The following is a 15,053-nucleotide window of genomic DNA, read 5'->3' as shown; positions in this document are numbered from 1 at the left end:
ATGTGACCTGGTTAAAGACTTAAAATGTTTAGTCCCTGTCAGACAAGACTGTGGGAAATGCTTATTTTCAGGCTTTATTCGGAGTTTTGTTGGTTATTTAGTCAACTTTATGGGTTATTTTCTCTTTGAAATGATTTCACTTAGGGGTATTTCCTTTGAAGAACCTGTGTGAAAACACACACACACACACACACACACACACACACACACACACACACACACACATTTAAACCGAGAGCTTTTAGTGACTTTGATGAGATACCGTAATTCTAACTTTATTCCTTAAGTTTCTTTGATTTGTACTCTACCCTGTCATTGAGTTTCACTTCTGAGAGGAGGGGGTGTTTCACCTTCAGCGACCCAGACCTAATTACACTTTGCTCATTAACTTTTATTTTGGTCTGCGGGTTTGCTTAGTTTAAACGATAAATAGGACTGGTAATTTCATTAGTAATTGAGCCTTCAGAGACCTTTTGAAGACATATGGTGTATAAAAAGATTGTGTGTCGCTCAGTGACTGACAGTCAGGTGTCCTCTACCGTCAACGTGGTGTCACGGTTCAGGAGCTGGAGCCCAACACTGACGGAGGTTCTGAGCTTCTGTCGGCTTGCCTGGAAGACACCGAGTCTGAAGTCATGGTTTCCATTCCAGCTCCGAGGGAGGTCTCTTGGTTTCATGACATCAGCTCATGGAAAAAAGCCTGTTCTCCATTCATCCTTCGAAAAGCTTCTTCCTTCCAAATCTCTTGTTCTCTACCCTGTAGTCATCTTTCCTCAACCACAGGACGGCCACAGTCCGCCGTGGTCGTCCTGGTGGTAAAGTGGTCATTCTGATGATTGAAAGATTGGATTTTACGCCTCTGCTCCAAGTGTCAGAGGTCATTTAGTACTTTTGTTCCCACAAATCATATTTTAAACTTATACCAACTGGCTGAAAATGCTCTCCACTGCTCTCATATTTTTGTTTAACAGGTTAGAAATTCCAATCTCTCATCCTGCTGAACCCAGGGAAGCCCAGAACTGGGTCCGTCAAACATTTCTGATGCGAAAGCGCTTTCCATGGCTTTTTCCATACGGTGCTAGCGACTTTAAAATGTGTAGATATTTGGCCCTGGGAAGGCCATTTTCCTCTCTCCTCTTTTACGATCTGTCATTCATTTGCCTTCTGAGGATTAGAAATGGAAAAGAGGCTTAATCGCTGCATCAACTGTGTGGTTTTGGATGAGATGGAGTGAGTCATTTAAAACACCCCGCGTTTGAAGAAGCGGCTAAGCTTCCCGGGCTGCTGAGTAGCGGCGGCGAACGTCAGCGAGTGGCACATGTGGTTTAACAGACGAGAGGCGCAAACAACCGAAGGCAGCAGCTTAGTTGGCTCCGAGACATGAAAGCTCCTTTGATCGTCGCGTCTTCAGTAAGACCCACCTTCAGGTTCTCGGCAGAAAGACGTGGCAGCACTTGTGAGTTGGCTTAATTTATGGTCTTTCCACCTTTTGCGAGTCCAGCATTTTTTGCCTGGAAGAGCCAGTTGCACATTCTTGGGAGAAGAATGCCTTTAAGAAAGCGTGGACCTGCCTTTGAAGCGTTTACCACGTAGACGTTGGACCGCGGTGGTCACATACAGTCGATCTTCTGTGGGACTTTTCTACCAAATGTGACTTAAAGAATGTTGCACCAACAAATATCAGATGCAGCCTGTTGCAAATAGCTTTCCCTGACTTATTACATCTGTTAAATCACGCAGGGGACCAATTCCCCGAGGCTACTGAAGGGCTGAGTAATGATGAAGAGATTCCTCCATAAACCAAAAACACATGAACTTTCTATTGTGCGCTTGGACTTGAGAGAAGAGCCCAAGCAGATCTGGTCCAGTAAGGTAATGAAATAGCAAATGGAAATTTTAACCACTGATGGACATTTCTGACAGTTTACAGTACATCAATAGCTCATACGGGGGCTCTAACGTGACTAACTGGACCGGACCTGTCTCCTTTACAACATGTCCTGCACTATTAGAGTGCAGTGTGTTATTGGATTTTAACACCTAAATCAAAGAGAGACACTGTCATTCATTATTTTCCTTCCATACCATTCATTGACATTTAAAATGCTTCCATCTGTAACAACAGTCTCCTTCTACCCTGCAGGAGAGCATCACACATCCTCTCCTCTGTAAAACACTCTTAACAACGAGACGTTTTATTAAACACAACGCTGCAATAAAAGACTCACGTTAATGCCTGCCAAATCCTGTCCTTGAAAAAAAAAAGACTATAATAAACTGCCACTTGGTAAGCTCACTACTGTGAACAGCAGCGCTGATGTATAGTTTACATATGGTAATGGCTATAAACCATGAATAAAATGATGGTCATATCTGCCTCTGATGGAGGTAAAATGATATGTTGTGTTAAATATAGAGCATTTTTCCATTCCATTCCATTACTTTGTCTCTATTGTTTGTTGTAAGGGTACATTGTTTTATTTTATTAAAGGTTATTAGGGAACAATCTATTATCTATTAACTGTAGTTTAAATCCAGTTTCAAGGAACTCTGGTTTGTTCTGGCCAACATGGACATGGACGAGTTTTGTGCTTGGTGAGTTTTTTGTTCACTTTCTACCGTATCTCAAAACTAAGCCCCCCTTCCCCCATGTCATGATGCGATCAGAGATAACCCCGGTTCTAAGGGACCCAACAGCTGATGGAAGTTTGTATCTGACCAACGGAGACGGAGCTGAACTTCTGCTCTCTCGGTGTCTCGGCTTTTTTCTTTTCTTCATATGAGTTGTGCTTCTCAAAAAGGCGTCCAGGGCAGCCAACTGTCAACTGTTCTCATATGTGTGTGTGTGTGTGTGTGTGTGTGTGTGTGTGTGTGTGTGTGTGAGAGAGAGAGAGAGAGAGGGAGTGCATTTGCCAAATGAGACAGCTCATGAGGAGCAGGCTAGCCCTCAACTTGCGGTTTTGTTTTGGGAAATGTTTTGATAAAGATTATTTGCCCCAGAAGGTGTTTTTTGTCTTATCTCTTTGGAAAAGCCCCTCAATCGCACAGCTCATACCCAAACAGTTGCCAGTAAGTCTAATAGAATAAATTAATATTTCATAAGATTTATAGATCCTGGATCCCCACGTTAACAAAGGATATTATGTTTAACACAGTAATGATTAATGCAGCATCTGTATGATTAGAAGAAAAGAGCAAATGTGAAAAGATTTCATCACATCATGTTATAATCAGACACAAAGCAGCGTATTTTGCACAAATAAACTTAATTAACAACCATTTAACAACTGTGTTAATCAGCGGGCGTTTAAATATACACTCCCAGGATTGGAAACATGTGTTGGGTTCAGTAACTGAGGTCTAATTAACCTCTTACCTTTTTAACCATCATCATCATCAAGGCCTAACAGATGAAGAGGATGACGTCACTGACTCGAGGTGTGCTTGGACTTCCTTCCCCTCTTGTTTTTCTGCAGCTTTCTGACAGAAGGCGTGTGGGTGTAAATACTGTCCTGAGCACATCTGGAAGAATCGCAGTGTTGACACCACATGTTTAGAATGCTGGTATGTCCTCAGCGTTCTGCTTGATAACGTGGTTGGGATTCACTTTAAAATGCACCCTGTTGCACACAAACGCGTAAACACGCGCAGGCAAACGCGGAGCGCGTCTGGTGGTAAACAGCAGATCCGGATCGGGATGAAAAAGGGTCCAAACGACCCCTGGGTCAATCCAAAGCTACACGGCAAATATCATCCATCTCCTCAAACCTTAGAACCATGTTTATGAAAAAATCTAACCGCGTTAAAGAGCCGTGGAGAAAAGAATAAACAAACGATTTATTAACATAATAGGACAGTCGTAACTGGCTTTCACAATCTCGTTGCATTACCCCCATTTACATTTTTGTGCTTTCAGAGGAAACTCAATGACACAAGTGTTGGCAAAAACATGTTGGTAATTGAAAACAGAAACAACACAAAGAAAACAGTCAGCCGCCGAGGCAACCGTATTTGAAACCAACTGTTTGCTTTAAACTTTAAATATTGTGGACACTGATCAACAGCACGTGCATGCACCGCTGTGTGACAGGCCGACGCGTCTCCTATCCTCTGTCTTTATTAGCGCTTCCGTCTTCACAACGAGCCCTGGTTCAAGGGCAGGAGAGCAGATCAGCTTGTTTTTGACACACTGGGCCATAAAGTGGGGTCAAACACCTGGACCTGCTTCCTATCAGCTGCCCCCTTGTTATCTCTCCTTGGACAAGTGTTCATTCACGCCCCATTAGGATCTGGTCAGTGTACGACCTGTGCTGTCCACCACCACACAAGCCAGAAATAGTGGCAAATCTGTAGCCAGGGGGCAGGAGGTTGGAAATTTGAGTAGGGTGTGTGTGTGTGTATGTGTGTGTTGTGCGTGCTTACGGATTGCTTTTGTGCCATGCGGAGGAGGGGTGGAGAAAGAAGGCTGCTGCTGCTTTAAACAAGTAATGCGTTCATTTTTAAAAGCAGAGGGGGAGAGGCTCCGTTTGTCTGCCGTCTGAAACACTGCGAGAGGAGTTTTCATCATTGAAGAGTGCGACAGGGAGGGAGAGGGAGGTGCGGCTGAGAAAGACGGCCTCTCAGAGCTGTGAGGCAGAAGTGATGGATTCAGCCCAGAGAACAGTGACAGTCTTCTCTTAACGGGCCACAGGCAGCACACAACCCGGCACGCTGCTCTCACCTTCATCAGAAAACCAGCCCCCATCGTCCGGCTGCTTCTTAAAAGTTCATCAAGGGGATTTTTGAAGACGTCTGCTCAACATTTGCTGCACAGATTCTGGAAAGTTAACCTCCTGCAGGGCTAAAGATGATCTTCTGATAATAATAGGCTCAAAGACAGCAGTATTTCTGAGTTGGAATGGACTGAGGTGACTGAGTGACTGGATAGGTCAGAGAGCAAGAGCCTTCAGACTTGGAATGACTTTCTACCAGAAGAAACTGGAGTCTGCTCTGCCAGGGCAACGCGATTGAAGGGACATCATCAATACTACAACCGTCTCGTAAGCACATTTTAACCTTTATGTTTATCTCTCTATTCATTCATTCCTTTCTTTAGCTGCGAGGCCACAGCCCTGTAAATGTTTTCTCTTGTTCTGTAAGAGTTTTATGCTCAGACACACTGAATCTGTTTTGCAATGAATAGCCGGAGAGTTAAAGGAGCTGAAACAGGTAGTTGAGAGCCAGGGGATGCTGGAGAGCTGCAGACGTGCTTCCTGCCCAGAGGCAGGCTTTTAAGGTGCTTGAGCATGTCCGTGTTGAAGGAGGTTTGAAGTAAATAATGAACAACATCAGAGAAACTTCTTTTCTCATCTTTGACTACTACTATTGACGGCTTAAGAATGTCACATGCTGTAACTTCAGGATGTTCCTCAGCATGGAGAAGACAGGGAAGTGGATAGGCTCAGTCCCTCTTTGTTGCTGTTGCCAGGGCCAATGTTTAGATAAGGTGGCTTTGAGGCATCATGCTGGGACTTATTGAAACGATTCCCAGGACCCCCTGCCTCCCCCTCTAACTGAGTTCCCAAGCAAGGTACGGAAGGACTCACCAGGGCCACGTGAGGCCTAATGAGAACTTCCTTACCACGAAACAAATGCTATCCTATAGCATTCAAACTCAGCAGTACCTTGAGGTTAATGGTGTCCCACTGTCAGGTTGCACGCTTACAAGGATTACATGCTTGAGAGAAGAATGAGGTCACCCACAAGGCAGGGTAATAGTGCAGATTACTGTGAACAAACTGAAATTGTCTCTGATCTAACGCATATCTGTTGTCATGCAGGAGACTGCCAACATTTAAAGGAAACTATTTTCTTTGGACAAATTAGAAGCTGTGCAGTCATGTTGCGAGCTGCTGTTGTGGATAATGACGATGATGTGATTGCCAGGAACTCCAACAAAGTCCGTTGGAATGAATTAGGTCAGCACAAGGAGTAGGTCTATTAAAAGGTTCCACGGGGATAAAGGGAGTAGTGGTCCTGCGTCTAGAGGGTCTGACTCCGTCTGCCACCGCCGTCTGCTCTCCATGACTGTATGGCGGCTTGCTCTAATGAGGTGACGAAGAATGTGAAGAATGCCCTGCCCATGCTTAAATGAGAGGTGCTGGGGTGAAGAGACATGAGTCTGAGCTGGGCTGCCCACCTTCTAATTAATATGTGCTGAGCATGACCAAAAGGAGTGCTGGGCAAAGACACACTGACCTAGCCTCTGCACCCCCAATCACACTTGATTTAACACTGAGTAAAATTCTGGAGGTGGAGTCAATAAACACCGACTTACCACCTGAGCAAAGTAAAACCAAAACACTTTGGTGTCGAGCCGAAGAAATCGGAATTGCATTTTAACGCATAACGTTGCATAACGTGCGCAAATAGCGATTCTCCGAATCCTGAGAATGAATGGATGAATGTGTGGTGGCAGGTAATCATCGCTGTGATTTGACAGTCAATGGCAACTTGTTAACGCAAAATTATGTTAGGACAATAATGAGCTGAGGGGGCTGTTAATGCAACGACAAAGGAGGAGGAGTAGACGGCTTTCTGTTGTTCCCTCTGGCAGATGGTGGATGGGTTAATAACAGGCTGTCTCCGTCAGCGCTGATGAGACTCTCTCCGGTCCCTGCGAGACAGGCTGAGCCGCAACAGCATTGCAATTGAATATGCATTGAACAGAGGCTCGCCAACGTGCACACAAGCACACGTTTCATTGCAATCTGCAAAAATCCTGTCTGCTTTGAAGAGTTGTGAAGCCTAAAGCAGCAGATTTTGGGCTAAGGATGGAAGGGGGGGCACCACAGGAGCCACTGACCAAGCTCAGTCATCAGCAAATTACAAGGCAGCCACTCTGGTCTTCTTCGTTAGCTTAGAAACAGCTTACGTGGAGGCTATTATTGGTGATTGTAAAAGTTACATAACTGCTAGTCTGCAAATAAAACTCCTTTTTTTCAGTGAAAAGGAGTGTTTACAAATTCTATTCGAGACAGATAAAGCCAGAAGGTTAAAATGTGCTAAGGGTCATGTTCTTGGAAAGAACTGCACTTTTCCTCTCCGTGTCTCCAATCTAATGTGCTGGCTGTGTGCCCAGATAACCAGACAGAAACATTTTGGATCTCTTTATGCTGACTTTTTGCAGGAGAGGATTTTCCTGAGATACACAAAGGTATGGAAAACTAGTGGAAAAGACAGTCCTGAATGGGGCTGATCGCTGTCAATACTTCTCCAAAAGGCATTTTGATTGGACAGGGCCCCTGTGGCTCTGGGGAGGTGCCACACAGGACCCCTCAGTAAACCAATATCCACCAGCTTTTAATTAAGATGTACCCCATGAGCTTAAGGCGTGGTATCTTAGAGCAACACTGCACTCATAATGACAGTGATAAAGAATCACTTTTATTAACTCTTCACCATTAGCTGTTGTTCATGACTTCAGTTTATCATCTCTTTTCTAAGAGAACTGATGAAACCTCTGGATAGAAGGTGAAATGTCTTCAGAAAAGAAGAAAAACATTCCAGCTGACACAAAAAAACTATCTTGGATAACTATGACCTGGATGATCGAGAATCTACACAGATATTTTCTAAGAGACATTACAAGGTCCATCAGTCTTTATTTTTAAGTTGTGGGGCCAGATTAACAGGTCCAGAGAGACACTATGTCATAGGCATTGTAGTGATTAATTATTTTAAATGAATTGACTGACAAAAAGGCAAAAATAATTAACAAAAAAAAAAAAGCCAGGAAAAAACACCTCAAATTTGAATGTGGGCCCAGTGACTAGCCATCCACTAATCCATCTGTCACTGAAACTCCCTCTTTTGGAAAGGACAATGATTGGGTTGATTCCACGCAATAATATTTGTTCTAACAGCATCATCTGGTAATATATCAAATTTTCCATGAGTGAATATGTCCAGACCTGCAGTTGGGAGCAGATTTTTGTGTGTCAAGGACAAGCAGTGGCAAGTGCCCAAACAAACCCTGAGCCAGCACAGCAAACTAAGTTAAATACGCTTCACTACCACCGACGGAACTGACTGCAGTGATCAACACATCATTAAACAAAAGAAATATTTTCTTTTGGGGGCGATTAGCAGCTCTCAAAGGCTCCACGCCTGATGTAGATGATGATTTTCACCTCAAGCATGAGGAAATAGATCAGCATCATTAGTGACACCGGTAGCAACCATGAGCCTGTTGGTTTATATATTATAAATGAATGCTCCGTGATGCCAAGTCAAAACAGTCTCTGGGTCACCCAGTGGGACAAGCGGGGTACTTTAGTGCAGGTCATGTTTGGCCTATTTTTGTAAACTGCAATAACCTCAAACCCTTCTCAGGCTGTATATACAGGATTTCTAAGCGTATTGCTTCTGACCGGTAATGAAGGATCGGACCAAGGTACCCCGATGGGCGACCTTTCTTCTGGTCTGCATTAGTGTAGCTGTGAAGGGCTCTATTGATGCCTAGTCACAATAAGCACACGGCCCAATCCCAGCGGCATTCAGATTTAATTGAAAAAGACAGATCTGGACTGATACAGGCATGTTCGTACTGTTAACTGCAATCATGTCACGGTCATGACGAGGTTTTTAAACACAATACAAACGTATTCTCTATTTTCTTCTCTATCCTCAGGTTTTGGTGTGTTGGACAAAAGTCATGGAGCTTGATACAATGGTCCTGCTGGGGTTCATTCTTGTTTATGGACTGGTCTGTGGTGTCCAACAGACTGAGGGGAGCATTTCAGAAAACAGGCACAGCAGAGATAGATCCCAAGATTTTGAAAGCAGTGAGGATGTTCTAGAGAAAGAGTTTTTCTATCCTAGAAGAAGCAAACGTGCCCCGGTTGATAACCAGCAGGACAAGTGTTCCTACACTTTCATCGTGCCGCAACAAAAAGTGACTGGAGCCATCTGTGTAAACTCCAAGGAGCCCGAGGCAATGCTGGAGAATCGAGTCAACAAGCAGGAGTTGGAGCTGCTAAATGTGGAGCTACAGAAACAGAAGAGGCAGATCGAGACACTGCAGCAACTTGTGGAGGTGGACGGAGGTATCGTCAATGAGGTCAAGCTTCTAAGAAAGGAAAGTCGAAACATGAACTCCAGAGTTACCCAGCTGTACATGCAGCTACTCCATGAGATCATCAGGAAAAGGGACAATGCCCTTGAACTGGCTCAGATGGAGAACAGAATCTTGAACCAGACTTCCCAGATGCAGCAGCTCACCAGTAGATACAAAGACCTAGAGCACAAGTACCAGCATCTGGCTTCTCTGGCCACAAATCAGTCGACTCTTATTGCCATGTTGGAGGAGCAGTGCCAAAGCCGCCCACCTCCTCGCCACATACCTGCTGCCCAGCCAAGGTCGCAGCCTCCCCCACCATCACCACCTCTCAGCAAGCCTTACCAGCAGCCTCTCCTTCCACGAATCAACAACCCAATAAGCAACGAGATCCAGAGTGATCAAAAATCACCACATGTTATCCCAACGATGCCAACCGGTACGCACAGCCCCTCCACCACAGACAAGCCCTCTGGTAAGTTTAAAAAAAAAAAAAGTCCAAAATTACCTTTTGACAACATTCCAATCTAGGCAGGTGTGAAACATAATTGGCAACAAAATAAACACAATTTCTTACCTTTTTTTTAAAAAAAAAAAGAATGATGGATGGTTAATGCTCTAAACCTTCTGGCTCATTAATTATAAAACAATAACACCCATTCTCGTATTGATAGCGGGTTTAAACTCTGCTCCCCAGTCCACACTTTCCTCAAGCAAAGGTCTCTTGTTGAGAACAAAGCCACTCTTGTTTGCAGGCTTTTGAGATGCATATCATCTATGGTAATTGGCATTTAGCAGCCCAAACAAGCACTCACAGCATATGAGCGGGGTAAATACATGCGCCTCAATGGAAAACTGGAGCCATGCCCATGTGGCACATCAACACCCTATCAAAAGAGAAACCTGATGTGAGATATTTTGTGAATAGTCTCCCCATTTTATTGCCTTCACTTACTTGTGGTGAAAAAGAAAACCCTCAGAACATGAATAAGAGGATGGTTTTCCCTTGGAATTTTGCAATAGTGTCGGTTACTCTCAATGTGCTGCATGTGAAGGGTCCTTCATGCTGAACCTTTGGAGGGAGGCAAGTAATTTCCTGCCCATGATCGTGCGAATAACACCCCAAAAACCTTATATAAACCCTTAACATGAACAGAGAGGCACACACAATCCAGGAATGGAGGCAGAGAGAGAGAGAGAAAGAGAAATGTGGTGCTTCAGAAAGGGGAGGGGGAAGGAATGAGATACTGAGAGTTGGTGATGTCATTTGTTCCAGTTGTAACCAAGGCAAGAATCCATCATATGTTCCACCAAAGTGAGAGGCAGAACAGAGAGTAGTAGGGCAGGACAGCTTTCCAGGCTGTATCTGCTCAACGGAGGGGTTGTGCAGCATAGCTGAATGGCTGAGGGACAGATAGGAGCCAGAGTGAGTTCATGAACAAAAGAAAAAAAAATGGCAGGTGTATTAAAACTGAAGCTCTTTGAGTCTTTGCTCCTAAAACTCTTCCCCTCACGTCTTGGTGTTTGCATGACCCCGTGTTCTCGTTTCATTTGTCTCCTTTTTATTTAAACACTTGATAATCTGTGCCAGATGGAAAACTCTGCATGCGTGAAATTTCACAAACTTTCACAGCAAAATGAAGGAAGGCAACCATTAGTCACTTTAATAGGTTTTTTTTATCACCTTTTTTTTAACATTTAGAGTTGTGATTGGACATGTAAACGCATCCAGATGAGTCGCATCATCAAATGGATCCAAATGTCGCCGTGAAAGTTCTACTGCTGCAGGAACATCCCCAGAACAATCTCCATAACTTGGCGTAGGGGCAGCTACTGCGCAACGTTTTGTATCGTGGAAAGTTCAGCAGATATAAAATGTGGAATAACAGGATCAATTACTTTTTGGAATGCCACTCTAAATGATTTAAAGCCTTCTAATGGATTCCTCCATTGAGAATTTCTGTTCTGCACAGACTTAGAATTGATTTATTACTTGGCCTCTTTATTTTTGGCTTTTCACATTGTTTCAGCGAAGCCAAAATCCAATTCTGGATAAAATGTCCGTCCTCCTGAAGTGACCTGCTCGAGCAGAGGAGCGGCACACACGGTTTAAGATGTTGCATTTGCCTGAGCGGAAAGAGGCACAGAGGAAATTGAATTCAGGTTCTGTCCCAATTTGGAATAAAGGGGAAGAGATTTGTCGGTTAGTTTGTAGTTCAAAGTGAGGGTTTTGTGACTAATGGCTAAATTAATCAGAATTCAAATGAAGGACGGGTCAGCTTCCGATAGCTGTGCCAGTGATCGCACTCCTAGCCTGGCGCTGTAACTCATCACCGATCCTCGGGTTGTGCTACCGTTTCATCAGTCAGCACTCAGGATTCCCTTTACCCTCCTACCAGTGTGTTGTTTGGCTGCACAGTCTGCAGCCGTTTCCCCTCTGAGAACAGCAGCCAAAGTCAACCCTGGAGTTAAAATGACATCCTTCGGTGTTTAATGGGATTCCCTTTCCCCGCAGACCTTTGTTATCCTGGCTTTTCTCGATTTATTGCTTTACTTTCGATCAGTTATTTTAGCACCATTTGCAATTTGTGCCCTCTTTTTGTTTCTTTCTTCAGGCCCATTTAAGGATTGTCTGCAGGCTCTGGAGGACGGCCACACTGCCAGCGGCATGTATCTGGTGAAGCCAGAGAACGCCAATCGGCTTATGCAAGTGTGGTGTGACCAGAGACACGACCCAGGTGGCTGGACTGTGATTCAGAGGAGGGTGGACGGCTCTGTTAACTTTTTCAGGAACTGGGAAACATATAAGGTGTGACAAACCTCTCACCACATTAAGGGCCTCTTAGTTTGGAGTGGGTGGTTTATGTTGGCTGGTTTGACACTAACCAGATGTGAAGCGGCGATGAAAAGCTAATTGTTTAGCCTTGAAAATCTTAGGACACCACCACAGCCTTATGATTCAATAATTCCACCCACATCAATAAACTGGACTTCATTCTTAAGAAGTGTGGGGAAACTGGACGTAACCGGCACATTGGCACTCTGCTGTCTGTATTACTAATCAGGAAGTTCCTGAGTGCAACCTTAAACCACAAGGGACTGAAAAGTGGATTGTTCACTCATCAGTAGGATCTGAATGATTTAAAGCAGGAACAAGCAAAGGGGATCCACAAACCAACTTACACTCTGACCAGAACCAGAGTAAAACTATCTGACAGGATCCAGCAAGGCAAATTTATCCTACGCGCAGCGTATCCCGCTGTGGTTTCAATAATAAAATAACAGTGGACCTCTGGCCACCTGCTGTGAGCTACAGACTCCATTTATCCAACAGACAACATAAACCACACATTGACCACTCACAATGATCCTATAGAACCTCTGCTGTGACCCAAAATGGTGCTGCAGCTATCCAAAATAAATGTTCAAAGTTTTCCAAAGCACATTTTCTTATTTTTGCTTCTGTCTACACAGCAAGGTTTTGGCAACATAGATGGTGAGTACTGGCTGGGGCTGGAGAACATCTACTGGCTGACCAACCAGGGCAACTACAAGCTGCTCATCACGTTGGAGGACTGGTCCGGCAGAAAGGTGTTTGCAGAGTACGCTAGCTTCCGACTGGAGCCAGAGGCTGACTTCTACAAGCTGAGGGTGGGGCGTTACCACGGCAACGCCGGCGACTCCCTTACGTGGCACAATGGCAAACAATTCACGACGCTGGACAGGGACCATGATGTCTACACAGGTAAAATAGACGTGAATTAGCCATTCCTAAACATTCCTTAACATCGAATATGTAATAGAGCCATTGAGACTGTCTAAGTTATTAGTAATGTCGGGCTGTGCTGTCATTAACTGTTAATTGACATAAACACTAAAGTACATGAAATGGAGTAAAAAAATACCACCACCAAAGCGTTTACCTACACACAAGCTAACGGCTATTGTTTCTCAATGATTTGCAGGGAACTGTGCCCACTACCAGAAGGGAGGCTGGTGGTACAACTCCTGTGCCCATTCAAATCTGAACGGGGTTTGGTATAGAGGCGGACACTATCGGAGCCGGTACCAAGATGGAGTCTACTGGGCTGAGTTCAGGGGAGGGGCCTATTCTCTCAAAAAAGTGGTCATGATGATCCGTCCAAACCCAAACACCTTCCACTAGGCCTCCAGGGGACACTTACCGTACTGTAGCTTCGACTAAACCAAAACACCTAAACCATTCTCAAGAACCAAAGTATTAGACAGCAGACAACAGAGACGGATCAACGGGGGTCTGATATGCGCTGCCGTGTTATTCATACGTCCCAATTTTCCCTTCTTGACTTAAAATGAGCACATCAGGCTGACACAGGAAACATATCCAGTGACTTTATTCCATTCATTTTACAATATGCCCATAACAACATTATCTATAGAAAAAGCAACATTTATTGACTTATTTTTGTCAATGGCCAGTTATAAAAATATACTCTCCAACCCAAACTGGTGTATAATATCTGACATCCTAGATTGTCTGCTAACACGTGTACAGGTATCCACAAATCTGCTTGTATGAATCAAGCACTGTATTTACTGTATAATGTCAATAGATCCAAAGCTTTGTGTTTGTACAGAAAAGATGTTTGTAATATAATGTATGATTACCTGCTATGCCAGTATTATGATGCAATAAAATATGTACAGCTCGTGTTTTTTTTTTTACTTTTATTTGTTGTTTTCAGAATAAACCAACCTTATTACAGACTAAAGCAGCAGTCACGCCAACCACAGACATCTGGGCCTGTGGTATCAGCCAGTGCTGAGAACTGGTTTAGAATGGAAAAGGTCCATACCTCAAGACAGATTTATCAATAAAACATCAAGCTTGGCTTCAATTTGACTTTTATGACTGTATGAAATAAGACGACCGACAACTCAGGCGGCAGGCTGCTGCACTGGTTGGCGCTGTTGCCTCTCAGCGAGAAGGTTCTGGGTTTCAATCCACTTCCTTCTGGGGTCCTTCTGTGTGGAGTGTGCATGTTCTCCCCACACGGATCAGCAATTCAGAAAAACCCGAGCCTTTTAAAAATGAAGTGGAACCGGCGATGAAATAACGAAAAACAGCTGCATCAAATACAACTAGAATTATTATTATGATTATTCTTATTAGAACAATTGTTCCTCGTGTAGTTCCCCCAACCTAAAGGATGAATCATGCAGACTTTTTTTTTTAAACTTTTTTGTTTTTTCTACATAACTGCAGAAGTGTTATAAGCAGGATTGTGAACAGGACACGGTGAGAAGTTTATTGAAAACAAAATATTTTAATCGAGTTAGGACAGTGAAAAAGGGAGGAAAAGCCAGTATCCAAATGTACATTTGAAGCCCATAATGTGCCGCAGTGAATGACTCTGTCGTACAGCAGCTGGCTGCATAAAGGCGTGAAGTCTGTGCATTTGGAGGCAGCACGGCAGCAACTGACAGGTGAATTGTGACAGGCTAATAAAAATAATGGAAACAGCAGTCCCTCTCTAACGACAGCAAAAACCACCTTTACTTTACAAAGTGTCAAAAAGATTTCCAGTGGCTGCTGGAAAATGGAGAGAAAAGAAATGACCAAATCCATTAGTGTCATGTCTTATGACTAAGTAAGGCTGCATCGGATTTGTGAAGCCTGGAGCGGATTTGAAAACAAAACCTAACGCAGGTATTTCGATTTTCTCCCATTAAAAGATGCTAGAGGCATTTGTTTTCCTGTAAAGTGCAGTCGCATGATTATTCCTCCGAACACTTGTTTTACAGCACACGCTGGAAAATATTCCAAAGCAGAAAACATTTTTCAGCGTGACAAAAAAAGGGATGGAACAAAGAAAGTCATTCATCACCGGGGCTCGCTCTTGGCAGACGGAAACACACTGCAATGAAATACTCGCTACCAAATCCTTCTGTTTTCCTAGATAGGCAGTTGCCTTGG

The 15,053-nt window shown here is 43.9% G+C and overlaps 1 protein-coding gene across 1 annotated transcript; it reads left to right on the top strand.

The window, feature by feature from the left end:
- Positions 1–4,542: 4,542 nt before the first annotated feature.
- Positions 4,543–13,789, top strand: LOC101073704 (angiopoietin-related protein 2). The gene is made up of 5 exons (XM_011615202.2): positions 4,543–5,039; positions 8,672–9,572; positions 11,713–11,906; positions 12,572–12,842; positions 13,063–13,789. Exons 2-5 carry the CDS (start codon positions 8,696–8,698, stop codon positions 13,260–13,262), a joined length of 1,542 nt encoding a protein of 513 aa, XP_011613504.1. The 5' UTR covers positions 4,543–5,039; positions 8,672–8,695; the 3' UTR covers positions 13,263–13,789.
- The last annotated feature ends 1,264 nt before the right edge of the window (positions 13,790–15,053 follow it).

This window comes from Takifugu rubripes, chromosome 21 (assembly GCF_901000725.2).
Source record: "Takifugu rubripes chromosome 21, fTakRub1.2, whole genome shotgun sequence".
Lineage (NCBI taxonomy): Eukaryota > Metazoa > Chordata > Actinopteri > Tetraodontiformes > Tetraodontidae > Takifugu > Takifugu rubripes.
Note: the sequence above shows the minus strand (reverse complement) of the source record. Positions and strands in the feature narration are given on the sequence as shown.